This window comes from Bombus affinis, chromosome 14 (genome assembly GCF_024516045.1).
Source record: "Bombus affinis isolate iyBomAffi1 chromosome 14, iyBomAffi1.2, whole genome shotgun sequence".
NCBI lineage: Eukaryota > Metazoa > Arthropoda > Insecta > Hymenoptera > Apidae > Bombus > Bombus affinis.
This window is the reverse complement of record NC_066357.1, coordinates 6,233,902-6,259,390: the sequence shown is the minus strand read 5'-3', so window position 1 is coordinate 6,259,390 and position 25,489 is coordinate 6,233,902. Positions and strand designations below refer to the sequence as shown.

General features: G+C 33.4%; 1 protein-coding gene and 1 long non-coding RNA gene across 2 annotated transcripts; both read right to left on the bottom strand.

Annotated features, from left to right (window-relative positions):
* Nucleotides 1-186: 186 nt before the first annotated feature.
* LOC126923826 (arginine kinase) lies at nt 187-13,507 on the bottom strand. The gene is made up of 5 exons (XM_050737712.1): nt 13,055-13,507; nt 11,785-12,245; nt 3,234-3,594; nt 2,527-2,901; nt 187-2,398 (listed from the first exon to the last, which is right to left on the bottom strand). Exons 2-5 carry the CDS (start codon nt 11,823-11,825, stop codon nt 2,051-2,053), a joined length of 1,125 nt encoding a protein of 374 aa, XP_050593669.1. The 5' UTR covers nt 11,826-12,245; nt 13,055-13,507; the 3' UTR covers nt 187-2,050.
* Nucleotides 13,508-18,032: 4,525 nt separating this feature from the next.
* On the bottom strand, nt 18,033-24,250 carry LOC126923865 (uncharacterized). Its single transcript, XR_007713333.1, has 2 exons — nt 21,748-24,250; nt 18,033-21,344 (listed from the first exon to the last, which is right to left on the bottom strand). It is a non-coding gene; the product is annotated as an uncharacterized LOC126923865 (long non-coding RNA).
* Between the last annotated feature and the right edge of the window lie 1,239 nt (nt 24,251-25,489).

Below are 25,489 nucleotides of genomic sequence, written 5' to 3'. Positions count from 1 at the left end.
TTTTTATATTTTTGTGCATTTGTTTAAGGGCATTAAATATTTGAACTGCCTGAATATTTATGAGACAATTTTAATTACTCATCATAAATAATGTTCAAAAAGACTTAATTCTGTTTTATGATTGAAAGATCTCCTAATTGTCATGTAAAGATATCAAAAGGAATTAAGTTAAATAAAGAAGGAGAATTATTGTGTATGTTCTTTATTCGTGTTTTAAATTCACATCTTCATACATCTGATAGTGGAGCTGTTACCGCCTCAGCTGCAGCACATAGTATGCTATATTTGTCGCAGATGTTCTTGGTTTTAGTAAAAAAAGAGAATGGAAAAACAATATGTGTGTAACATCCTTTCCTACACACGTTAGAAAACGGCCACCGAGATGCTGCAGATATCGCACTCGTTGCGTTTTTTTAACACATCAAGGACCGGATTCACGCGCTAAATTTAGGTTTCAAAATGGAAACTTGACACTTCTTTGTCATATCTTCCAGTTTTTTAACGCTCCAGAATCTTCTCTTATTATTTTCCGCAATTTTTATAAAAAAAAAAGATAATAAAATTTATACACACACTAAACTGTCGCAATGATTGAGCATAAATTCTTCCACTTTTGGGGAAAGATGAGATAATATTACTTTTAAAATATAAAGGTTAAAGCCAATACTTTCAGAAGAGTTTTGACAGTTCTCAAAGCGGCGGCAATTCAGATGTAGAATTATATAATTAAATCCAGATATTGTAATACTCTTGACAAAACATTTCTTGCCTTTCTTTCATCCATACAAACTCGTCTTTTATATTGATATCAAACGACACGACTTATTTTGTCGAAAATAGGGTCAAAAAGGATCGATTTCTCGTATGGAACACCGTACAAAAATCCAGGGCGTCCTCAACGTGTTAAGCAAAAGGTCTCACGATCCGTTTGTAGTTTTCGATCAATGTAAACGTCATACATAACGACAAATCTCGTTTTTTCCCTCGTCATTCGACATTATTACAAATGTTGAATTATTTCCATCGCGAGACAACACGGTGCAGATACAACGATACTTCCAGTTCATAGTGGTAGAAAGAGAAAAGCAAAAGGTTCCAGGCAAAACGAAGAAAGGAATGATAGAGAAAATGAAAGAATACTGCGTGTATTTTTTCTACATGCTGGATATTACATGTCCTTAGAAAAAAAAGAAAGAAGAAAACAGGGTGAAATAAAATTAAAATACTGTTAAAGATATAATATAATGCGTATTATATAGAACTTATAATACAAGCTTTTTCTTCTCTTTTCCATTTTCTTTTTGTTCGTACGGATTGATACAAAGGAACTTGAGTCAACGTAAGAGACAATAATAATATAATAATAATAATAATAATATAACGGTAATAATATTAATTAATAATAATAATAGTAATCATATCGCGTGTGTAAAGGGGGAGGTGGAGACCGTAGAGACGTGCAAAAGTTCACCGTTCACGACAATTCTAGATATTTTTTCAAAAATTTAGCATATTTAAGATTCGATCTTTAGATTTCGACTAGGCTAGCTAGAGTTTTATAGAATCAATTTTTATCGCGAACGGCGCTTACATCGTCTCCGTTTGGAACTCTAAGAACGCGCTTTATAGCTGCGTGAAGAGATCTTAGCACATCGAGGACCAAAACCATATTATACCACCATTGTTATACCACGTGATAAAAAGCATGGATCAGAAATCCCAGAAATGCCCCATTGTCTTTTAGAAATTGTTTCTTTTTAGGATTATCCTCCTTTTATTCTTTAATTTCCTTCCTCACGTTTGAAAACGTGAACAAACTATAATACACTTTTATCACGCTACAAACTCTTCGAAAATTTCTTTTCGAATTCCTCTTCGATATACGCGTTTCTTTCAGTTTATGCGGGAAACAGTATGAAAATTTCTCAAAGATGTTTGAATTTCGTTTTTGTTTTCCGAAGGAAAGGAGATCCTCGATGTATCAAGAACGTCTAAAGGGCGAATAAAAGAGGGAAATGATCGCGTGGTTGTTTTTTCTCTGGCGCGCTGTTTAAAGTTCTTTCTCGAGCTTGATCAGCTCGGCGATTCCATCGTGCATCTCCTTCACAGCCTGATACTCGGTCAGACCGAGACGTCGTTTGTTGGAAATGTCGTAGATACCACCCTCGGCCTCGGTGTGCTCTCCGCGAGTACCACGGACCTGGAGATTGAACTTTCCAGCAATTTCTTCAAGCTTCTCCCTGTTAGCGGCCAATTTAGGCAGTTTGATGTGTACAGAGGCACGGACAGTAGTACCTAAGTTGGTAGGGCAGAAGGTCAAGAAACCAAGACGGTCGTGGTGGGAGAAAGGAAGTCGTTTTTCGATCTCGTTCACGGCGCTCACCAGACGACGGTAGACCTTCAAGAAAAAGAATGTTAATTACTTAACTTGAAAGGCTATAGACCTTTTTGTTCCTACGATCATTGATATAGTCATTAGGTTGCTGATATTTGTTTAATCATACTTCGTTTAATTATTTTTTGTACCTGTCCAAGATCACCGCCCATTTGCATGGAAATGATACGGAGATGATCTTCCTCGTTGCACCAGACCAAGAAGGTCTTGGCATCGTTGTGGTAGATACCACGGCCAGTGGGCCAGAAGCGGCAAGCATTGGCAGCTTGCAAGAAGCGATCACCTTCCTTGAACAGGAAGTGGTCGTCGATCAGTTTCTGCTGAACTTCTTTGCTCATACCAGTTAGAGGATAGAAAGTTCCCTTGAGTTCACCCTCTAAGCCAGACAAAGTGCTAGAGACTTTCTCTTCCATTTCTTTGTACTGAGCTTCGGTCAGGCAGGGGTTGAATGGATAGCCTTCCAGGGAACGGCCGCATCTTACACGGGTGGAGACGATGAACTCACCCTGGGAAGAATAAAGGATTAATCAATACTTTATATTTATTAAATTCTTGAGGGGAATGGTTATCTTAGAAATTGCCTAGGAATCATTCTTCTAATTTCTATGTAATAGTAATTATAACTCTTAGGAAGAATAAATTTGAAGATAAATCCAGTTCCCTTTTTAACATTGTAATTACTACTGAATGAGTATGAATTTATTATAATTATAGTTTTATAGTTATTACCGAATAAAAATAAATTTACAAATATATTTGCTATATCAATCTTAATCCTGTATGTTATAATAAATACTGTGCGTTTCATCGCATCTAGACTACAATCCTCAATACTAACAGCTGGGTCAAGGTTGCCAAGACTATCGACGTCTCCAAAGTCTTTTGGTGGATGCTTGTCAGTCTTCTTGAAGCCACCATGGTAGTCTTCAATGATGGGATCGAAGAGGTCAGCAAAAACTGTGTAAGAATCAGCATCAGGCGCGTAGATACCGACACCAGAGTCCAGATTCTCTACACCAGACTGGATCACATCAAGGAGAGTGGATCCAAAGGAAGTCTTCTTTGTCTTCAGTTGATCGAAGACCTCTTTGGACAGATACTTCTTCAGCAGAGATTTGCTGTCAGAGCCAGCCACTTTGGAGAAGCCAGCTTCCAGTTTGTCCAAAACTGCCTGGTCAACCATATTGCTATTTTTCTTGCTATAAACAATTAAATTACATTATAAATTAAGTATTCTCCGGAAGAATATACGACATGGAAAACAATTTTTAAAACAATTTGAACATTTTTCTAATGTTCTTGACTACTTTTAAAAATATAGTAGATTGAATCTAGAAATTTTTTTCAAATTAATCAATACAAGAACAAGACGGTAAGATAGTAAAATCATGAATGCAAAATGTAAAGTAATGCAATGGATCTACAAACAGATTTTTACACTAATAATAAGATAACCGTATTTTACATGAAGCAAAAGAACATCAAATAGATTAGCAGAACCAGAAGAATTAGTCTTTCCTTCTTTGCTATTCGATACATAATGTTTTTCACTTCAATGATAGATTGGAAATCAATTATAGCGTAGGTAGACGAGACTTTTGTAACAAGGTCGTTTAATTTCTTATCAGTGTCTCTTATCGTGAAAAATTACGTGTTTATTTGCACGTATTATTCGTACCAGATCGTCTACGATAGTCATAACTGTCCGCTATATTACGATATCCCCGATAGTACAATGGAATATATTTCGAGATTTTAGAAAATCCCTTGTACCGATATGCATACATAGTATCTGCCTTGTATAAAAATTGGTTTAACAGTCGCATTTTTATGTACATATCATAAATGTAGAAGCTTTTTGAAATTGGTGATAAGCAGCAAGATAGCAGTGCAAATATTAAAGTCCTTAATTGCGGTGAAACAGAATTTAACTTTGAATATTTGTGACGAAGTATACTCTTTATTTTCCTCTTTTTTATTAAATATATTTTGCTAATTGATATTTAACAAAAATTGTATTGTAATTAACATATTTAAGATATGTGAATATAATATATCTAAAAGATTCTATCTATTATCACTAAAAAGTATTTGTATATTATACTATAATGAATGAGTTATAACCACTAACACATTCTTTACATTCCATTATTTATATGTGCAGATATAATAATCTCAAGCTAATTACGTCTAATTTTCTCTTCTGGAATTAATTTAAACAAACTATTTAAAGTAATAAACGTAACTTATCAAAACACGTTATTTACTAATGTTTACAAATTTAATGTTTGTAAAGCGATTTACATCATAAAATCCTGTTCTTTTTTAACATTGCGACTATGAAAAAGATTCAGTGCATTTTTCATATCTTAATAATGATATATAAAATATTTGCATTCCTTAGTTTTTACGTACTATGTACTATTTCACTACTCGGTCCTTAATTTGTTAATAAAAATATTCCTTTCATAGTAGTTTCACTAAACCTAATCAAAAACAATCTTATTAATAGAGCGCTAATTTTACGAATATAATTAAACAAATGAAAAGGAGTAGGATATTAGATAAAGGTACTTTGGATATTTTGTATATTTCTGCGTATTATATATATATATTCTATAAATTTTTGCATATTTAAATTTCCCATAAACGCATAAAAATCCATAGTCTACATATTATCCATTCCTAAAACATCCCCCACTATTCCCATTATTTTCCTTTGAGACACCTTGTACGTTGTACATAACCTATATAACTTTTACGTAACATCACCCTCATCGTAATGCAACTTTCACAACCCTCTTGCAACTCCATGATCACAAAACAATCTCATCGACGATGACGATGCTTCAACAAATTTCCCCATACACGCTCTATATACTAATTATTGTAACCATAATTAATTACAAGTTTTCTAACTATCATGAAACATCTGATGAGTAAGAATAAGAAAATATAGAAAAATATAAAAGAAGCATTTATTAAAAGTCGGTCAAATCCTCAAAACATACTCAAAACTCATCAATGATAACGATGCTTCAACGAAGAATGATAGTCAGAAAGTGGCAAAGTACCCCTTCAAACACATACAAAATTCTAGTAAGACATCATTCTATAAGTCCTAATTGTATCATAAAAGGTATAATTACTTATGGCAAAAAATATGAATTGGAACTTTCTGATTTCAAATGATCATAACTTGAAAATGTAAAAAAAAATGTAAAAGTTCAAACGCTATTTTGTAAAGAAAAATTGATATTAATATTGTTACTTAATAACAATAACACGCGACAAATTAAGGTAAAACATTACAATATAAATGTTCTACGAAACATGTTTGTTATTATATTATAACTTACTTCGAAAACAAATGGAATGTATTGAATACGAAGAATTATTGTTACGTTTCATCCTTCTCTTCTTCGGATGATAGTTCTTCAATATAATCATCGTTAACGACAAAGTATGCAATGTGTGATGCCTTGTTTGAATATTTAGGTGCCTGAAGGGATACAAATTTGTCACTTTTTGGCTATTTTTCTTCTCCCATATAAGCTCTACGTGGTTATTTCAATCATAATAAATCACAAGTCTTCTAACTACCATGAAACATCTAATAATTAACAATATGGTAATGTACAAACAATAAGGAGGAAACGTACAAAAAAATATAAAAGAATTGCAACCGAATATCCTTGGTGCTACTCACCAAGTTCCAAATAGTTTAATAGTTTGTCGGGAGATGGGATTATCAAAGAGTCGAACCGATGGTCTCACAAAGGTATCCTTTGATGCGGAGAGGGCTTTAAGGAGTTTAAACGAGCCTGACATCGAGAATTCCAATAGCAACAGCTGTCTTGTCGGATCTCATGCACTTTTCTATTGCGCTACCTCGTGAATCGAAAGGACTCATCGTTACTCGTGTTTGTTAGGTTAGAACCGAATGAGGATAGGGCGCGTTCTCGAAACATGGCGTCGATTTTATACATGAATATATACAAAGCACAGTTCAAGCAGTTACTAATAAAGAGAATACCATTAGGCATTAAGTGTCTAATCATTTTTATGAATTAAAACATTGAGAACGTCCATCGTTTATGAAAAAAATTCAGATAATAATACGATAAATAATGATTCATCGTTAAGAGATAAGATTGTGACATAAGAGGATATTATATTAACAAAATGTATTTCCTTATTATTGTTATGACTGTATTGCAAGGTGTCAGATATGCTGCTCAAAATAATAAAACATTTGAAATTACAATAAGGTAACTATTTTAAGATTTATCATTTTTAAAAACATTGAATTGCTCAGATTAATTATTTTGTGCAAAATTGCAAAATATACCTATTACACGATTAGTGACGTAGGCGTGACTCGTCGCGTTGGTGCACATTTTGCAACACATTTTAATACATATAATATTTCGCTCGAACTTTTCTTCATAATAATAGCGCCAGATTATATTTGGATTAAATACGAAATTCATTTGATTTTTCATCATCAGATACTGATATAAGGATAATGATACTACTTGAAATAAAAAATTCATTATCAATGTACTTAATGGTATTTCAACGTCTGTTTATAAGAATCTGTAAATCTCATATTACATGTATGTGTATCTATGCTTACAGAATTTTATTTGTAATCGCGATATTCTACATCTCTTAGATAATAATATGGATTAATCGCTGTACAATAATCACATTTAATCTTGACTGATATTTTTGTACAAAATAAAACGATTCTTTTAATTCTCAAATTACTCTTCTTCCGTGTCTTTATTTCACAAAACGGAGGAATTCCAAGCTCGTCCAATTTCCACAATAATTATTAATAACTTCTACTTTATTTTGAAAAATTAAAAATCCAACAATCACAAGATAAATTTTTCTCCTCTTTCAGATCATTTTCAATTATATTCGCTCATTTAAATTCACTTTCTTATTTCTGCAAGAAATTGCAAAACAGAAAGAAAGAAAGAGAAAATAACAATAAATTAACGGAATCCTTCTGCCTTTTTATTCGAGAACCGTGGTAAGCTGTGGTGTCTTTGTTTTTACTGTAATAGAGCAGATTCCAAGGTAAATTTAAAAAAATTGTATTCGCAACACCATCATTTCCCCTTGTCCTACGATTTATAAAATTAATCAATGTAGCTTCCGTTTAATTATAATTGCAGAATTTGTATCGCTGATACAAGGGTTGAAATGTAAAATAGAGAAAGTTCGAGCGAGACTGCAGATATTCGGACAGATGGTGGCTTTTTAGCCGAGTCGAAACACTGTGCCAACCAGCAATACGTACTCGTCCTCGACGTTCGTTTCATCCGACTCGCATATGCCCAGCGACGTGCATACGCCCATTGTCGACGATTATGCGCCGATTATGCCTCGATTATCGCCCCGGGTTATGCGTCTATTTATAAGCGACACGAACAGTTAACGGTCGATCCTCTCTTTCTCTTATGAAACCGTGCATCCGTCGACGACGACGACCACGAGACGATGAGAAGGAAGAACTCAGCCAGACGCTAATCACAACGATGTCACTCGACGTCGACCAGGATTAGGATGACGCGATCCCATCGCGTCTCCAAAGCTTCGCCTCTCTGTTTTTCCCCCGCTATGTGAAAACAGACTCTCAGACACGAGATTTTTCTTCTCTTCCGTATTTCTTCTTCAAACGAGATTTCACGACACCGAGGATCTTATGGCGAATTAATCATTTTAGTGATTGAGAATTGAGCGACGATTTTTGTGCTTGAATATTGTCATTTCAGTTTGAATTTTCAGTGCAACACTGCGTGTTCTCTCACATTTCCTTCGGTGGTTTCGTATTTTCTTGGTTTGATGTCCTTTGTTGATATCGCTATAATTTCTATAGCTGTTTTTTTATCTATGAGGTAATATTGATCGATTGAAAAGCATCTGCAGTATGATGTGCGTTTTTGGTAATAAATAATAAGTGATTATTATATTCGGAGGAAGTTATCAAGATTTCTATAAAAGTGTTTCATCGCCAGGAGTAATATGAAAGTTTGATAAATCGTGTAATATAAATCTAGAGATTTCTATATTTTATATTGACTGTTTTGTTTAAATATATAGGTAGAAGAAGGAGACGCTGTCTAATAAAAATTAACGATTGTTACCACAGTAATCTAATAAACCTAGATACGATTTCAATCGATCATTAATCTTCCATCGACTTAATAAAAAAAAAAAAAATAACGAATGATAATGAATGATAAGATAAGGAGCTAAACAACACACATTTTAACTTACGATCTTAATCAACATTTATATATATTTATAGATATTTTACAACATTTATAGGTATTTTAGAAAAGTGAAGAAATCCCTTTCGTAAATTGTGTACACGAAAATATTATATTATTCCATAAGCTACCGATCTGCAAATCTGTTCTAAACAAATAATTTAAAAGATTAAAATATTACACGTCCACTTTTTGAAACAGCGTGATATTAAAAAAAAAGGGAAGAATTGAGAATATAAAAATGAAAATTAATTTCGGTCACTAATATGAGAAATAATTATACATTAGTAGTTAATTTATTAAATCTTTATAAATACACAAAAGTAATTTTACTCTTATATTCCGAGATAGTTAACGGACAGATCCACGTTGATTAAGCCTACTCAATTAATTATAATTAATAATTACATTCTTGAAACATCTTTTTTAATAGTCTGTACACATATTTATTTATACTCTCATATATGCCAGTGGAAATGACTTGCACTCTTATGCTGTCAGATAATATCTTTACCCATACCAAATCCAATCAATTGTTGTCTTAAGTTTCCTTGTGATATTTTACGAATACGGCGGACAACAGCAAACGATAAGAATCAAATAATGATCTGACAGTATTTTTTAATTTATCTCATCACGATATCTTTATTGAAATAGATTCAAATACTTATTATACCAATTAAACTTACACTTAATCATTACTAATTTCAATCAAAGTTTCTTATATTTACCGTGTGACTAATTAACAGAAAGAAGTGTTTCCTTGCTCTAAAAAAATTGGAGATTCTTGTCCTCAACAAATAAATAGAATTTACAACAAAATTTAGTATGATTTTAACATTCTAAATGTTTTATCACGAATCTATTATTTCAAAATTTAGAAATAATATTTTCGTTAGAGCGTAATTCAGTCGAAAAATTACTTTACTAACTATTACAAAGGAACGTTATCAAAGAACTCTCTAAATTAAAGAATAAAAAATTGAATAAAAATTAAAAAGTGGGAAAAAGATGTTTTAAACGTTTTCCATCGAGTACATTCTCTTCCTCTCTCTTGTAAATAGATAGAAAATTTGTTTTCACAAAAGAATAAATGGAATCTATAATAAAATTTATCGTTGTTCTAAATTGCCAAGTATTTTATTATCATTCTGTTATTTTACAATTTAAAAAAGGATATTGTCACTAGAGCATAGTTCGTAGAAAATAATACTCTAAATTCTAAACATTAGAATATCAACAATCTCTAAAAAAATATTTTCACTAGATAAAACAGTATTCTACAAATTGCAATAAAATATTACCACAGAGCTCTTTAGCCATTTCTCATAAATCGAAAAAAGAGGGAGAATTAACAATTGGAAAAAAAAACCTTTGAAATATTTTCCAGCGAGCGATATTTCATTCGGAAAGTGTAACAATGGTAACAAGGCAGGCGAAGTGAACATAGGCCGATATATCGTGCGAAATGCAAATAAAATTTTTCAGTCGACCTGTTTCTCGTCCACGCCCCTGCGTAAGGGCAGAGGGTTAACCCTTTTGTGTGAACCAACAGGGGTAGTCCCTACCCCACTATAAACGTCGGCTACACACTCGACCAAGCTCCTTTATAAGGAACTTAAGAGAACGTCCAAACAACACATTTAATTCTAAACCAATAGAATGAAATAAAAAAAAAGGTAGAAAAATGAGTTCCAATTTAATATTTCGCTGAGAAACAACACTACACTAATTAATAAAGATAAGTTCCTTTTATGATCCAGTATCAAGAAAATGAATAACTATACACTAATTATAGATATAAATAAATGGAAAAGCGGTTTCTAATTAATTTGACATTGGCGAATGAAACTGCTCCCTAACTCTTAGAGTCTAAGATAATAGACACTAAAAGTTTCAGTCGAGAGGGATCTTTGGCCTGTACGTCAAACTTCGGAGGACATAAACTCTGTTGACGGTTCGATACTTAAAGTGTGGGAAACACGAAGGATAATGAAGTCCTGAGTAACTTGTAAGCAAGGTTTAACGATCGAGCGATGGGAACTTCGATGGTTTGCTGACGAATAACTCGAATTAAATCTGTTTTTTTTTTTCATAATACTGATACTACGAGTTTTATACGTAAAGCTTGTGTTTTTACATGACAAGCAATATTTTAGTCTTCTAATCTTGCACTAATATTTTATGGAGATTTTTAAAAATAATTTTGAGTTTGTCTTATGTTATTATTAAATAAGGAGAATGTATTTTGTATTTATACTTGTTACCAATTTGTTTTTAGAGATTTTTCAAACCAGCCCTGGTTCCTTTTCATCTTGCTACTGAATAGAGAGATTGTATTCTGTTTTACATATTCTTTCTAGTTTCTATCTCTGCCTCTACTTCGTGTATTCATACTACTGAATAGATGCAGTATGTTTTATTTTACCAATATTTGTAGAAGTCTTTCAAAAAGATCCTGGTTATGCTTTATAACGCTATTCAATAGATAGCGTGCATTTTACTTTGACGATTCTTTTTAAAATATTTGTAACCCATTCAGTACCAAATTTTCTTTATACTCTGAGAAAAATTTGTTCTAAATAATTATTAAGAATAAAGTCTTTTTTATGTCTTTGTAAGACTGACAGAACATAGTAAAACCTTATTGAAATACCATTCCTTGTATTAATAAAATTAAAGAAGAGGAACAATAGAAATATCTCTCCCCAATAAGATCACAATTTTCCTATACATAATAACTACACACTTCTAGATGACTCACTCGAGTCCTCGATGCATCAATTACGAATTCCATGAATGTCTGATCTGACGTCCTGCTACGTCACTAGGCGGGCACCGAGCCAAGTGACGTCACCGATGAACCCCTAAACCGACTCACACACATAATACAGCATTCTCCCAAAAAACCTAAAAACCCCAGATAATCTGTCTTAAAATTTTTTATCCAACAGCAATAAATACGTAACGGACCCAAAAAATACTCATACAAATGTACACATAATCCATTATAATATATCTTTCTCACAAAAGATCAAATAAATCCTAAAATTAATCGTTCTTACAAATTGCTCGTCATAAATATATCCAAGGAATACGTACTCGTCGTTCGACGTGGTATCCTTAGAGGTACATCCGCCCATGACGACGACGACAACGATGACGACGCCCCGGCGAGAGAGACAGCGAGCGAGAAACTGACAGAGAGCAGTGAACCTCGTGTGTTCACCTCTCGATAATCGAACTTCACCTCTTCACCACGTTTCTCCTTCCCCAACGTCCTGTAGGAGGATCTTCGAGACCGGAAGTTCACGGGGGGGAACAAGAGAGGGTGTGGGTGGCGGCACACTTCCTCGACGAGGCAAGATGGACGGAAAACGAACGCGTGTTATACACGGGACACGCTATACTTGTGTATGTAGCGTGTACTTCGAAGCACTTCCGGTTGTCCTTGGCGTCGACGGGGGGTAGTCACCCCTGGCAGAGAGTCAAAGGTCCTGTATCTTCCCGATCGTTTCACGGGATTATCCGTCGAAATATTCTTCTTCTCGCGAATAAACTTTCTAATGATGATTTAAAAAAGCCGAGAAGTCGATTGTCAGTCTCTTCCCCTCTTTCTTTCCAATTTTTATTTTCGTTAACATCACCGGGCAATTTAGTTAGAGAATTATAAATTGTAACTAGTAGTAAATGATTCACTGGAATACTGTTATATATTATGTAAATAATACTGTTGTATATAATTATTTATATATAAATATTACTCTTTAAATGATAGGTTATTTTAATACTTCCGTCGATTTAGATTAGCGAATACATAAATTCTCTAACTGTTCTTGAACGGTGCAGTTCCGGTCACACTGGCTGACTAGCGTAGTACGGAAGGCGCTGACAGAATCGTACACCGGCTACGGTCGATTGGAAAATTGATTATTCGCGCTGGTACACGATCCTCGATCGTAAAGAATTCGTATTAGAGTTAGAATCGGTCGTAGGAGATAAGGAACGTTTGAGAACCAGTAAGAAGGAAAAATCGGCGAATGGGCGTCTGTTACTGGTAGCAATCGCGATCAATGCGTCTACACTCTATTATTATGTCTTTCCTGGTCGCGGGTGAAAATGAAAGCGGATTGCGTGTGTCCCGGGGAACCCTGACGGCCGTCAATCGATATCGAGTACGCAAACGTGAAGAAATTCTCGCGACTTCCGGTTGTAGAACTTCGCGATCCTTTTTAGGACGTATATCGTTCATATAACGCGCCAAAAAATATTACAGTATAAAAATGTAATAAATAGATAATAAAATAATAATTTATTATTATGATATTGAAAAGGATTAGCCAGTGCAATCGATGTATGGTCTCTTACTCACCGTCTCGAAAGAAGGAAAGAGAACGATCAGAGAGCGCGGTTCGGCGAGAAAAATCCTCGCAAAAAGAACGCCTTCTAAAAATTGGTCACAGTCGTTAGGAATGTGCGTATATGGTCGTTGTTCCTTCGAAGGTAGATAGTGTTTTTTTTACACGAGAGAAGTATCCTTTTCGCTGTTACTTTATCTCTCTGTTCGTGTGTCCTTCGAACGGTCTGTCTCCTGCGTTGTCCTGTGCGTACGTATTATATATGTGTGCGTTTTGTCGAGATGGTCGCGCGCTCGCGCTCTTCTATATAATATGTATATACACGTTAAGTGTGTGCGTTTTGTAACGTATCCAATTATCGTGTCGCGGAATGGAACGATAATACTTTGGGCGCGCGTCGAACTTGCGAAAAATTCTCGGCGTGTCGCGTGTGATGTGAACACTACAGTCTCTACGCTATCACTAAGCAGGAGGCATTTCTGCGTGCCGTGATCTCTCTCTGTCTCGCTCCCTCGCTATCTGTCTCGCTCACTACCTCCCTCTCCCTCACTAGCTATGTCCTTGTCTTTTCAGACTACTACTATTCTCTCTCTTTCTCTCTCCGCGACTCTCCGTCCCTTTCTTCCTTTCATCCACACGAATCTCCGCTTGCCCTCTCTTTTTACTCCTGTCACTCTGTCATTACTTCGCTCCTTCTCTCCCCTTAAACGACTTTCCCCCTTTTCGCGAATTCACGCTCCTCCTCTCTCTCTTTTTCCCGCTTTTTCCCATCGAATCCACTTTTATTTTCCTCTTCTAAAGCCATCTCTGTTTTTTCCCGGTTCCACGGTGCTCCTCTGTCCCTTTTGTTCTCGCTCGCTGCATCTCTCGCTTCTCTTCGCTCGTGATCGTCTGTCCTTTTTGAACCTACCACTCGTGGCGCTAGTTGTCCTCGTCTTACTCGCGACGTATAGCGCTCTCTCTTGCACGCTACTCACTTCAGGGTGGGGCACACCGGCGTCCAGCACAGAAGGATACCCGGTCGATAGCACGCACCTACACCTACACCAGCCAGCAGCCTCCCGTGTTACGTATGCGTGGAAAATCACGCATACGCGTCTAACTCATTCGTACAGACAAGAAACTATATGTGTAGCATAGAATGTGTCAGGATGGCAGTTTTTGGCCCTGTTTAAAAACGTATGACGTTCAATGTAACACCGCAGTGCGTTTTAAACTTAAGTATGTTGGTATTAATTCACATGTATACAAACGTATTTCTAATATCTCCCTTTTTTCTTTCTTTGGAATCTAAGTTGAGTGTGTTAACTAAATTTTTTATTACTGTTAACTACTTTTAATATAAAGCAATTTTTCCAAAAGGGATGTGAATAGTAATATGGAAATCGATATTTAAAATCAGGTAATTTGCAATATTCCTTCTGAAAGGGTAGTAGACATGTCTCGGTTAACCCTTTTATAGGCAATGGGATTTATATACTTTTCCCATCAACTAAAGTCAAACGTGTAGGCAATATGAAAATGTATTCCCGTTATGAAAGTGTGTTACCATAGAAAACTGAAATTTTCAAAAATCAAATTTTATTAAATATTTGTTTTATATTAAATCTTGATTTAATAAAATGTATCCAATATAGTCGATGGGAATCACACTGCCCACTTATCCCCTTATTAGCAAAGTGCCATACAAAACAAAAATGAATATTTTATAAAAACGAATATTATTGCTTTACTAAAATAAATATGTATTCGCTTTAATATGCTCTGTATCAACATTTTTGCTTTTTGAGAAAAATTTAAGTTGTGTCCACGACAGAATTACATAGATGTGTCTACGCAGACAATGAATCTAGTCGATAATGTCAATCCCATTGATTTTTCTTTTTCTTTACGATTTCGAGACGCGTTTCCATGATGTCTATAGCAAGCGCTACTTTCTAAATTTTTCGCGGAGATCGGGAAACGACGGAGAACCGGTGTATCGAGAAATTCTGGATCGAGCTGAGCCAGTCGAATTCAGCGAAACTTCACCCGAGAACAAAAAAAGAGGAACGACACTCGGTCACGTTTACTCGACCAATTTGCTCTCTGCATATTAATCTTTCGTAACACTTCGATTTTCGCATAAGTACGACGTAATCGAAATTAAAGATTAACATATCGGAAAGTTGCATTAATCTTAACGATAGCTATCCGCCTGACAAAATGACGAATTTCACATTTTTGTTTTTAAAGCTATTAAAATCATGTTAAGTATTCGACAAAATTAATTTAATTTAATTTAATTATAATACAGTTACAATAATCTATAATTTTTCTTTATTATTTCTAAATTTATTAATATATTAACTCAAATGATTTCAAATATTCTAAGTAAAAAATGAAACTCAAATATACATCTACTATTTTATTAAAATAAATTGAAACACTAAAGTACAAAAATACAGTAGCGATCAAAGAATTGCTATAATTTATAAAAAGCGATAGTACCGTTCTATACAGGCTCCTAAATGCATCATATAAAATAAACAGCGAGGAATCTCCTTGCATATTTTAAAGAGCAGACGAGACTCTATTCGCTGGAATTTAATATTCGTCTCTCGTTACATATATGAGACTCAAATTACTTTAGGCAAGTACATTATGAATGTGTGCACGTATCACGATGAACAGAGCGACGAAAACCGATAATACAGGAGGACCTAATAAATGGTTCGACGTTTACCCGGTGTAACTTAGCAGAAGCTGATGGCAGGTTATGAATGCGTGAAAAACTCATGCACGTGTATTATATCGTGTTTCGTGAAATTGCTTTCATGAAGTCATAAATACCAAGGAAAGTATAACCCGTTCAATTATTGACCTAATTTTGGTATAAAGGCGTCTTCTAATTGTTATATATATTATATAAAGCCAATTTAAATTTACTGTATAAATCTAATAGTACTTTCCAGATTTTCTACTAGACATATGTATTTTCTCTAATATCGTGGTAATATACTAATTTCTGCTAAATATATTTTCCAACATTCTTACAAAAAAAAAAAAAAACTTTCAGAATTTCAAAGAACTTTTCTCTAAACTCATATCCATACTTTAATGGATCAGCAAAATTCTACAATTTTATCTCGATCTACTTCCCACGATCTCTATACCTATTTCCAATTAAATAATAACTCTCAAACATATCTGAATCCCCTAACACACCATCGTTCCCATTGCAGAGGCTGTTTAATCATGATCGAAGCTGACTAACAGTGAATAAAATACCGCAACGAGGGGTCGTCCGCTAAGAGTGGAGAATCGAGTCAAGGTGCATCATCTCCCATTGCGTGCCATGTCTCTGTGCGAATACGCAATTTCACAGGGCGGAGAGGGATGCGGATTACCCACTAGTAAGTGCATGATTATCCTACGAGAGGAACACGGCCTCGTGCAATAATGGAGGTGTGAACGATCGTAAGATGTCATTTTCTTCATTCACTTGTGTAATATTATGCATGCACTGGTACCTATACGTCACAAGTGCGCGCATACATTCTACGGCGACGAGCTTGTGAATGAAAGCGGGTTAAAAAGCGCATTCACTATGAACGTGTGTACTAAATATGTACCATGAGCTTCTCTAGCGCGTATCGTGGTTACGCTGTATTGTTCGCGATACTTGTAATTCTGTAGATTAAATTGGTTGGTTGTTTAAAGAGAGATAATTTTTGAAGACAGATAATGTCTCGTTTGTTAAAATATGTTATTTGATAATGTCAATCGTTGGGTAATATAAATTATATTGTTCGATGTTTTATTGATATCAATCGCATTAGTTATAAGTAGACTGCTGACTCTCTCCTTAGTTTGAGTTTGATTAATTCTTTAATGATCTTTTTATGATGTTTTCATTTGGTAGTGTCAATCGTAGGATAATATAAATTATGTTGTTCATAGCTTCATTGGTGTTAATTACAGTTGCTTATAAGTAGATTGCGGACTTTCTCTTTACTCTGACTTTGATTAATTCTCTGATGATTCTTTCACGATTCTAAGGCAAGCCTATTCTCAGAGTTTCACACCTATTGCACGCACATTCCTGCCACGTGCAGTCAAATTTCCACATGTATTCTCGGAACTGATCCTTATTCGTACGTGACAATTGAGCGTAAACAGATGAATCGATGACTCGTTGTCTATTCTATTATTTTAACAATAAATAAATAATAATGGTGTTGAATCTATTTGAAATATATGAAATAGATGATAACATAGAAAGTCGACACAGTCGTATTAAATGACTTACAATGAGGATATTTTTCTCTATTTTGGAAAATTTAGAAGAAAATGAATTTTACTTGAGAGGGAAAGCTTCATTAAGAAATCTTGAATTTCGTACCTCTGAATTCCTATTTTTATGGAAAAATAGTTTGACACATTTAACGTAACGAATAAACGTATAATCTAATGCAGGCAGCGATAAGAATCTGAAAATGTTCTCAATCTTTTTGAAAGCCTAGCGTAGTAAAAAGTTAGGCCTGGATCTAAAGAACCTAATACGTCGATACAGAAGAATATCAAATATTCGAGAATTAATATAGAAAAGTAACGAATACACGAAGATGAATTTATAAATACCTCCAAAGATGATTCTCAACGTAACAAATTAATATGAATTAATAAAACACCTAGCACAGGAAAATGAATATAAAATTTTGTCTATTTTTTTCGTCTTTCCTCTTTCGTCTTTACCTCAAACGTGTTAAATATCTGTTAAGTATCTCTCAATACCATAACATAGAAATTTCATCCCCTAAAACCTAGAACCACTGATGCAATTTAAAATACAAACTCGAATCAAACGCGATGAAAGCAAAGAGTAACGACTCGTCTTTTGGCTGCCCTTTTGAAGCTTTTGCGTTAGTCTGAAAAGGCTGGACGAAGATGAAAGAACGACGGAGGGTGCGAATAGAAGCGCAACATACAGCCCAGAGTAAACGTGGATACTTTGTTTTCATTGTTTCGGCTTGTTGGCCGACTTGCGGCCACTTGTATCCTTGCCCTAGGCCCTGTGTAATTTTATCTTTTTTTTTTTTTTGTTTCTCCATCGAGGAAATCATCTCAACGGATCTTTTTGATTAACTTACTGTCGAGAGCATCAATTAAACGTCGAGCAACCCTTCTGTGCCGGTCATTGAATATTTTCTGTTCTTTTGAGGCATTTCAAGGCAAATCGGGCAACTGGAGAATTATTGCTTATATAAGATGCATCTGAACAGAAAATTTAATTAATGCGGAGATAACGTAGATTTTGATATTTGAGTCGGAAGTTTTGATCCGATTGAAATTGTTTTATCCTTAAATTAAGTAACGAACTGTGTGAAAATACAAATATTTTTATTAGCGGATTCATTATCTTTTAAGTGCTTGAGTTATCGAGGTATTTAATTAAATTACTTAAAAATTTGTCTAATGTAATAAAGAATTTATTGAGAACTGAACGAATTTATTTGCAAGTGTTACAAAAGGATATTATGGGAAAAGTCTTAAAAATATAAAAAAGTTTTATAGGAAGCATAAGATAATAGAACTAATAATAAAGATTTCTCTGCGTATCTCAAATTTTAGAAATGCCATTATCATTTTCGTTCGATAATTTTCAAAAACGATCGCCAATTTGTTGGTTACATAATGGAGTTCCCAGAGAAATTTCGAGATATTCTATCAGGTGTAACGCGATACAATTCGAGGCTATTTGCGGAGTACAAATGAATCAGAAAGGACAACGATACGAAATGCGATTACGATTTGTATCGAGTTTCGAGAACGTCTCATCGTCTTAACCGATAAAACAATCGTAACACACTGTATTTCGTTATCTTGTTATAATAATCAGATAAGACGGACTTCGCAACGCATGATTTCATTATTCGTTTCCCTTTCTCCGCGTTAGAAAATTATAACCGAGGTGATAACAATCGACGGCCTTCGTGAGATAATAGAGTCTTTGGTATTTTTCCTCTGATTGATTCTACTTTTTTGAAAAACCAAGTTCGGCAAAATTATTGTCATGGTTACGAAATTTAAATTAAATATTTCTCTTTGATAATTTACCTCCAAAAAGTATCTTAGAGTGGCTGATGTAAATTTTTGGAATTAAAGGAAGTATCTTTCTGTTACTTAAGAAATAAATTAGAAATTCTGAAAGAATATTTTATGACTGTAATTACAAATGAATACGAAAAATACACGACTTGCAAATTTACTATCTTGTACAAGTAAGCAAGATAAAACTGAAAGATCGATATCTTGTAATCGATAACATTGATAAAAATGTAATCTTGTAGGAAATCTGATAAGAAATTAATTTCTCGTAATCACGATCGTTGTATAGAAATTTATTCGAAAAATTGCCAGATTATAGAAGAGTTAATTAAATGGTCCGATTAATATTTACAGAGGAATTATACTTTTATGTAACCTACTACTCTTTCAGAAAATTTAATTCAGCCACTCTTTTCATTAGAGGTTTCGATTATTCTCAAAGGAGCGTAATGAAATTTTAACACGAGGAATTTTATCAAAAGTAAGGGACTACGTACGTACACACAAAATCTACTCGATTCCATCTAACTGAGTATCATTTAATCTTGTACACATGTAATCACTGATTATGTAGTTTTCGTCACTAATGACTTTATAATATATAAAGGACCACCTTAAAATAAATCGAATAAATGAAGAAGTAAAATTGGATCTTTAAATCGATACTGAAGAGAGGCAAAAAAAAAAAGATTGTGCAACGTGAATCACGAAAATTATGCGCGGTAAACATGACGATACTCGAGAACGTCGCTGCAACATCCTGTTACGTCATTGTCGCATTATTTGTGCCTTGAATCCGCTCAGAATATAAATTCTACCCAAGTGAATTCAGACGATCGAGATCTATGGGATGGTCGAATTGCAAAATCGCGATCGACCTTCCATAGGTGGCAAACAAAAGTAAAGCAAACGTAATTCTACGAAACTGAGCTTGTTAACATCTTGAACTCAAAGATGGAAGAATCTTCTAGTGGTAGACTTTTGTAAATGGTATTTATTACATTGAATATCGAATCTTGGAAATTATATGAATCGGATATTTCAAATAAGTGTTATGTTAATTTATTGATAGTATTTAAAGATGAATCGTTTGAAATGAAAAAGCGTATTTATAAATCATGGCTTACAAGCTTTAAGACTATTTATAAATATATATTATAATATATAATCTAAATTTTAATTCGAACGTTTTATATATCATATTCTTTTATGCAATTTAGTTGATTTACAATTCTTGAACGATTTGTACACCTTTAGATGTTGTTTCATAAATTGCTAATTACAAAAATCATGTAAAGTAATGTTAACATTTTTCAATTACTATAAACTCGAATGTATTAGTTTACAACTTGTAAAGCCTTAAATACACTGTTTAAACGAGAGTTAATAAGATTCAATAATGTAAGAACTAAGAGTTACATAATATAAAGTAAATTCCATTTAGTATGGATGCTATGAAAATTTTGGAAACTAGTTTGTGCGTGTGTATGCGTGTTAAAGATTAATATGTAATAAATACACATGTGAATTGGCTAAATAGTATATTTTAGAGGTCAAGAAGTTGAGAACCACTGCTAGCCTATACAGACAACTAGCGCCACTTTCTCCAGGCCCTGGTTAATACGCTTTGTTGATTTACGAACTAGGAGAATTCCATGTGAGTGGAATGATACCGTTTCACTGTTCGTATTCTATTCAATTTGCGAAACCTCAAAGCAAATAAGTCAGTCAAGATGACGATGAATTTAAACGATTATTTTGAGCAATTAAACTTGCAGAAATAATCGCGCGGAATTATAAGAGCAAGGAGCATCACCATCAACATTTGTTTGCACGTCTCGTTTTGTTATCAATTGACAAATTCTCATGTTTATAGCGAAACACGCAATGGCCATATGCGTATGACTGATTTTTTATTTTCTGCGGCTTTAAATAATCTCGAGAATTATTCGAATAAATGAAAAAAAAATAATTGTCTTTAAATAAACGTAATTAATAGTCTGGAGCAAATTATTTGCAAATTGCTCGATGCCTGTTAATTGTACCAATTTACATATATGCTGTATGCGTTGATGCAATGTTATCTGGTCTTGTTTCGTTGTAATTATTATTATTAGTACCGGTTGCTTGAAATATATAGACTAGATTTTTATTGCACGAAAGTAACACAATGAATTATCCTTATTTTTTGCTACCAGAATGTTGAGAGATAACCTGAAAATTGATTAAATTTTAATGTTATAAATGAGAAACCGTTAGCAGGTATTCGGAAATATTAATTTTCTGATCTATAAAATCTCTATTTAAAAAATTTACCTTTCACAGCATAAATAAATAATTTCCTTAACATTTTTTTATTTTAATAATAGCAATATTTGTTTTTCCCCTTGTTAAGTATACAGGACATAAATAATTTTTAAATTTTTTTATAAGAAGCGCTATAGTTCATTTTTTAATAAATATTTTTTTAATATTTACTATCCTACGTTTGTTCCGAAATTAAGCAAACTTTGCTTTAAACGAGTCAGATAAATTTATACTGAACGTATTTAATAAGAATATATAATACAAAAAACCCGATGAAAAATTCATAAAGTGTTAGAAATGATCAGCTTACGTTTTCCTTCCTTCGGTTAATTACAAGTGATTGTGAATGAAAATAGAAATAATTATTCCGTGAAAAGTGAATCGGCGCGGTTTCCAGAAGCGTTCATCGTCACGGTTCTAAAGTCTGACAATGAGTAATTGCACACTGGAGATGAGTATTGTGCGACAGACTTATAGCAGAAAGTAAATATCAAGTCCATTTAAAAGGAACACGGTTTTATAAATAATATTATCGTCAAACGAGTTGCGACACGGTTTTACTACGATCAAATATTTGTCCAAGATATTTTATCTGCAAATATCGCGAGATTTCAATTATCTGCCATTTGAATTTTTTTAATGACGCTACGCCATATAACTTTTTACTTAGTTCATGCTCGATCGACTTAGAACGATGAACCGATACACGATTAATTATAAGATAAAGAAAAAGATTTGCAGAAAGTATTCAAATTAGTGTGAAATAATTTAAAAAGATTAATACTACTTTGGAAAATTGTTATACAAAATGCAAAGATGGGGTTCGATGATATACATAAATTAATTATGAATATATAGTTGACATGTGAAAAATTAAATGTCTGCATTATTTCTCAAAAATTTTCTTCTTTACTTGTCCTTAAAAATGAAATATTCAAAAAATTGTAAAAATATTAAAACTACTAAAATTATCCATCGCCTCGTTCTAAAAAATTCTAACTTCCATCGTAACTGTACGAACTGTGGAATCTTAGGCACTTTTTAAGTGTCTAATTTCTATGCAAGCATGGAGAGGAATTGAAGTAAAATGAGAGAACCGAGTAAGAAGATATATGCCATTATAAGTGGCTAGAAAATGGATGGACAAGTCATACATACAATTAGCCGGATGCCGGTCGTTCTGGTCGACTGCGTTAATTCTGGTATGGAATCGCGTAGAATTCTGCGAATTCGTCGAATATTTATCACTTTTATGATAATTGGCTTCGTATCCGCAATATTATTACGTATCTCATATTTTAGATACACAAAATTGTACACCATTAGTTAATTTAAGCTTAGTTCAATTTTAGAAGTACTTTATATAAAATAATGATGTAGAAATTTATATTTCTAATTCATAATTTTCTTTCTATGATGTTTTTATATAATTTCTTTTATAAATTATATATTATTAAGATAATCATTGAAAAATGTACGATATTTTATGGTATTCAGTTCTTCGACTGGAATGCATGTCAATATCATCAAAATGGCGACTTAAGCGCCACCCTCGCAAATTTCTACTGGCTCGTTTCTGTGATTAGACAGTGTCCGGTTTCATGTTATATGAAGATAAATTGCCTACGACGTGTATCATGTGAGAAGGAGAACAGTACGTGTAATAAGTTAATTATTAAGATGCAATTCAGTTTCTTCAATCGTAGTGTTCAAAAATGTCATAATTAAAAATATTTGTTTAAATAAAAAATGTCAATAAATGTTTTTTTTATATACATGTCTCGTCTTTTTTCTATTTAATCATCTTTACCGATGTATTGATCGTAATTATTCGACCCGTATCGATTAGTGTCGCGATCTGTCGGCAACAGCTCGAAGCTACTTCCCCGCAGAGTCAGCGCGCGCGGTAATTCAAACTACGTTAATCGATAATCTTAAAAATTTCCGAATGTAAAAATATATTTTTACCAGATTTTACACATACATATCTATTTAGAAATATCTTTTTATATCTACATAATCTGACAAAATATTTAAAATCATACATTTATGTAAAAAAAGAAGTAGATTTGAATTAGTTATTTTTAAAACGTAAGATACTTATTTCCCTTGAAAAATTTCATTAATAATCCCTCTTTTTTTTATATCTGTAATAAACTTAAAATTTCAATGTGAATCAGGCTCTATTATTGGGTTGGCAATTAAGTGATTGCGGATTTTGTCAATACCGCCTAATGACAAAATCCGCAATCACTTAGTTGCCAACCTAATAGTTCCAACACTGATGCGGACATTTGATATGTCAAGTACTCGCGCGAACTAAATATCTAAAAGGAGACGACGAGCAAACCATTCGCTGGTCACAACAAGAGTTAGCCAATTTGTATTTTTAAACTCCATGTAACTTCATCGCTGGCCTCAATTATTAGACTCGAGATTTTAACTTCTATAGGCACGCTTATTGTCACTTCAACGGCAATTGCGCTTTAACACTGCGAGTTTTAGTCTGAATCAATCTTAACCAAGTTATTATCCATAGTTACGAAACAAACAAATTTGTAAAATAGGAAATTATCCTAACATAAAAGTAATTAAAAAATATGAAATATTTAATCTTAATAAAGTATTACAAAATAAAAATTTGCCTAAAATTATGTTTACGAGAACTTCTATTTAAAATTATATTTTATACTATAAGAAACTATTTGAAATTATACTTTGTATTCGAAAAAGATTATGCTAAATGCAAGCGTTAAATAACGTTCACGTAAATCTTTTTTTATTGACGCTATCTAAAGGAAGAAAATGTACGTACTTACATTTCTCTATAAGCCGAGTGTCGAGTGTCGCTTCTTTCCGCGAATCTTTCTAATCATTAATTCCAACGTAAGTTGCAGATAGTTCTAAGCGACTTGCACGTGCGTTCACGGCTAATGTCAAGGAGAAACTGAAATCTAAAGAGCCTACATGAATTATTAGGACGCGCTATAGTCAGCGATGCAAGAACCTTCGAGATCATAATTACAACGTGTCTTTAGAGCAATGCACATCAATTTTTGTGCAACAGACACGGCGGAAGTGACTGAAATATTTACTCCGACCAAGGTTAATCGATAATACCACACATGTATTCTTATTTCCGTGTGATAAAAATCTTCTACTTTTAATAATTGTGAACTACAGTTGATTTTTAATTTATTTAACAAATGTCTATTTTGAATTAAAATAAAAATCGAAATATTAGAAATATATTATTCAACGAAAGGAAATGGATAAATAAAAATAAGAAAATGGACAAAGAAGAAGGTACAGCTCTTTATAATGAGATAGAAAGTAAAATGATCTGGTAGAATGTAAAGTAGAATGATTTAAAATATGAATATACAATGCTGGAACATTAAGATCGACTAGAGGAGATCCGGAAGCGTCTCCTCGAGAGTTCAAAGACCTTTTGAACAGAAATAATTGCACTCTAAATGAGCGTCGGAAAGCAGTCCAAGACACGTTTATTGTGATTAATAGTGGACACTGGTTAAGCACTATACTGTATTTAGTGCTCATGTGAACAGAGTGGTTTACTGAAGTCAATATGTACAACGTCAAAGAAACTTACTATAATGATATAATAATAGTAAAATAATATTCTTCGAAATGGGAAGGTATATAGAAAATCATTATATCTATTATAGTTGAAGGAAACATAGTTAATTTTATCAAATCAACGTCATTCGATTAAATCTAAATTTATCTTTAACAGTTTCATTGATATTTTCTTATGCAAGTATAATAAGTCGTAAAAGGTTTCCTTTATCCGATTATACGAGGCAAAGCGTGATTTTCATTCACCGTGAAATGGTCGAGTAAAAGAGTTAAATATCACAAGAGCGCCACATGAGAAAGGAAGATAACGCAAATCGATATCGGCAATCGCTGCCGTAGAGTTGATCGTAATCAACTGCGTCTATACGATGTTAATAGCATCGTCATTCGTCCAAACAAACCGCATCTGGTGTTAAAGAAACGGGGAACATATTATTCGATATCTAGAATTA

Excerpts from the sequence above, each read along its gene's own strand:
- LOC126923826 (XM_050737712.1), bottom strand. The coding sequence starts at position 11,825 with ATGGGCGGATGTACCTCTAAGGATACCACGTCGAACGACGA. Across the intron at positions 3,595-11,784 it reads GATACCACGTCGAACGACGA|CAAGAAAAATAGCAATATGG; the intron begins GTACGTATTCCT and ends AATTGTTTATAG. Across the intron at positions 2,902-3,233 it reads TTGGCAACCTTGACCCAGCT|GGTGAGTTCATCGTCTCCAC; the intron begins GTTAGTATTGAG and ends TATTCTTCCCAG.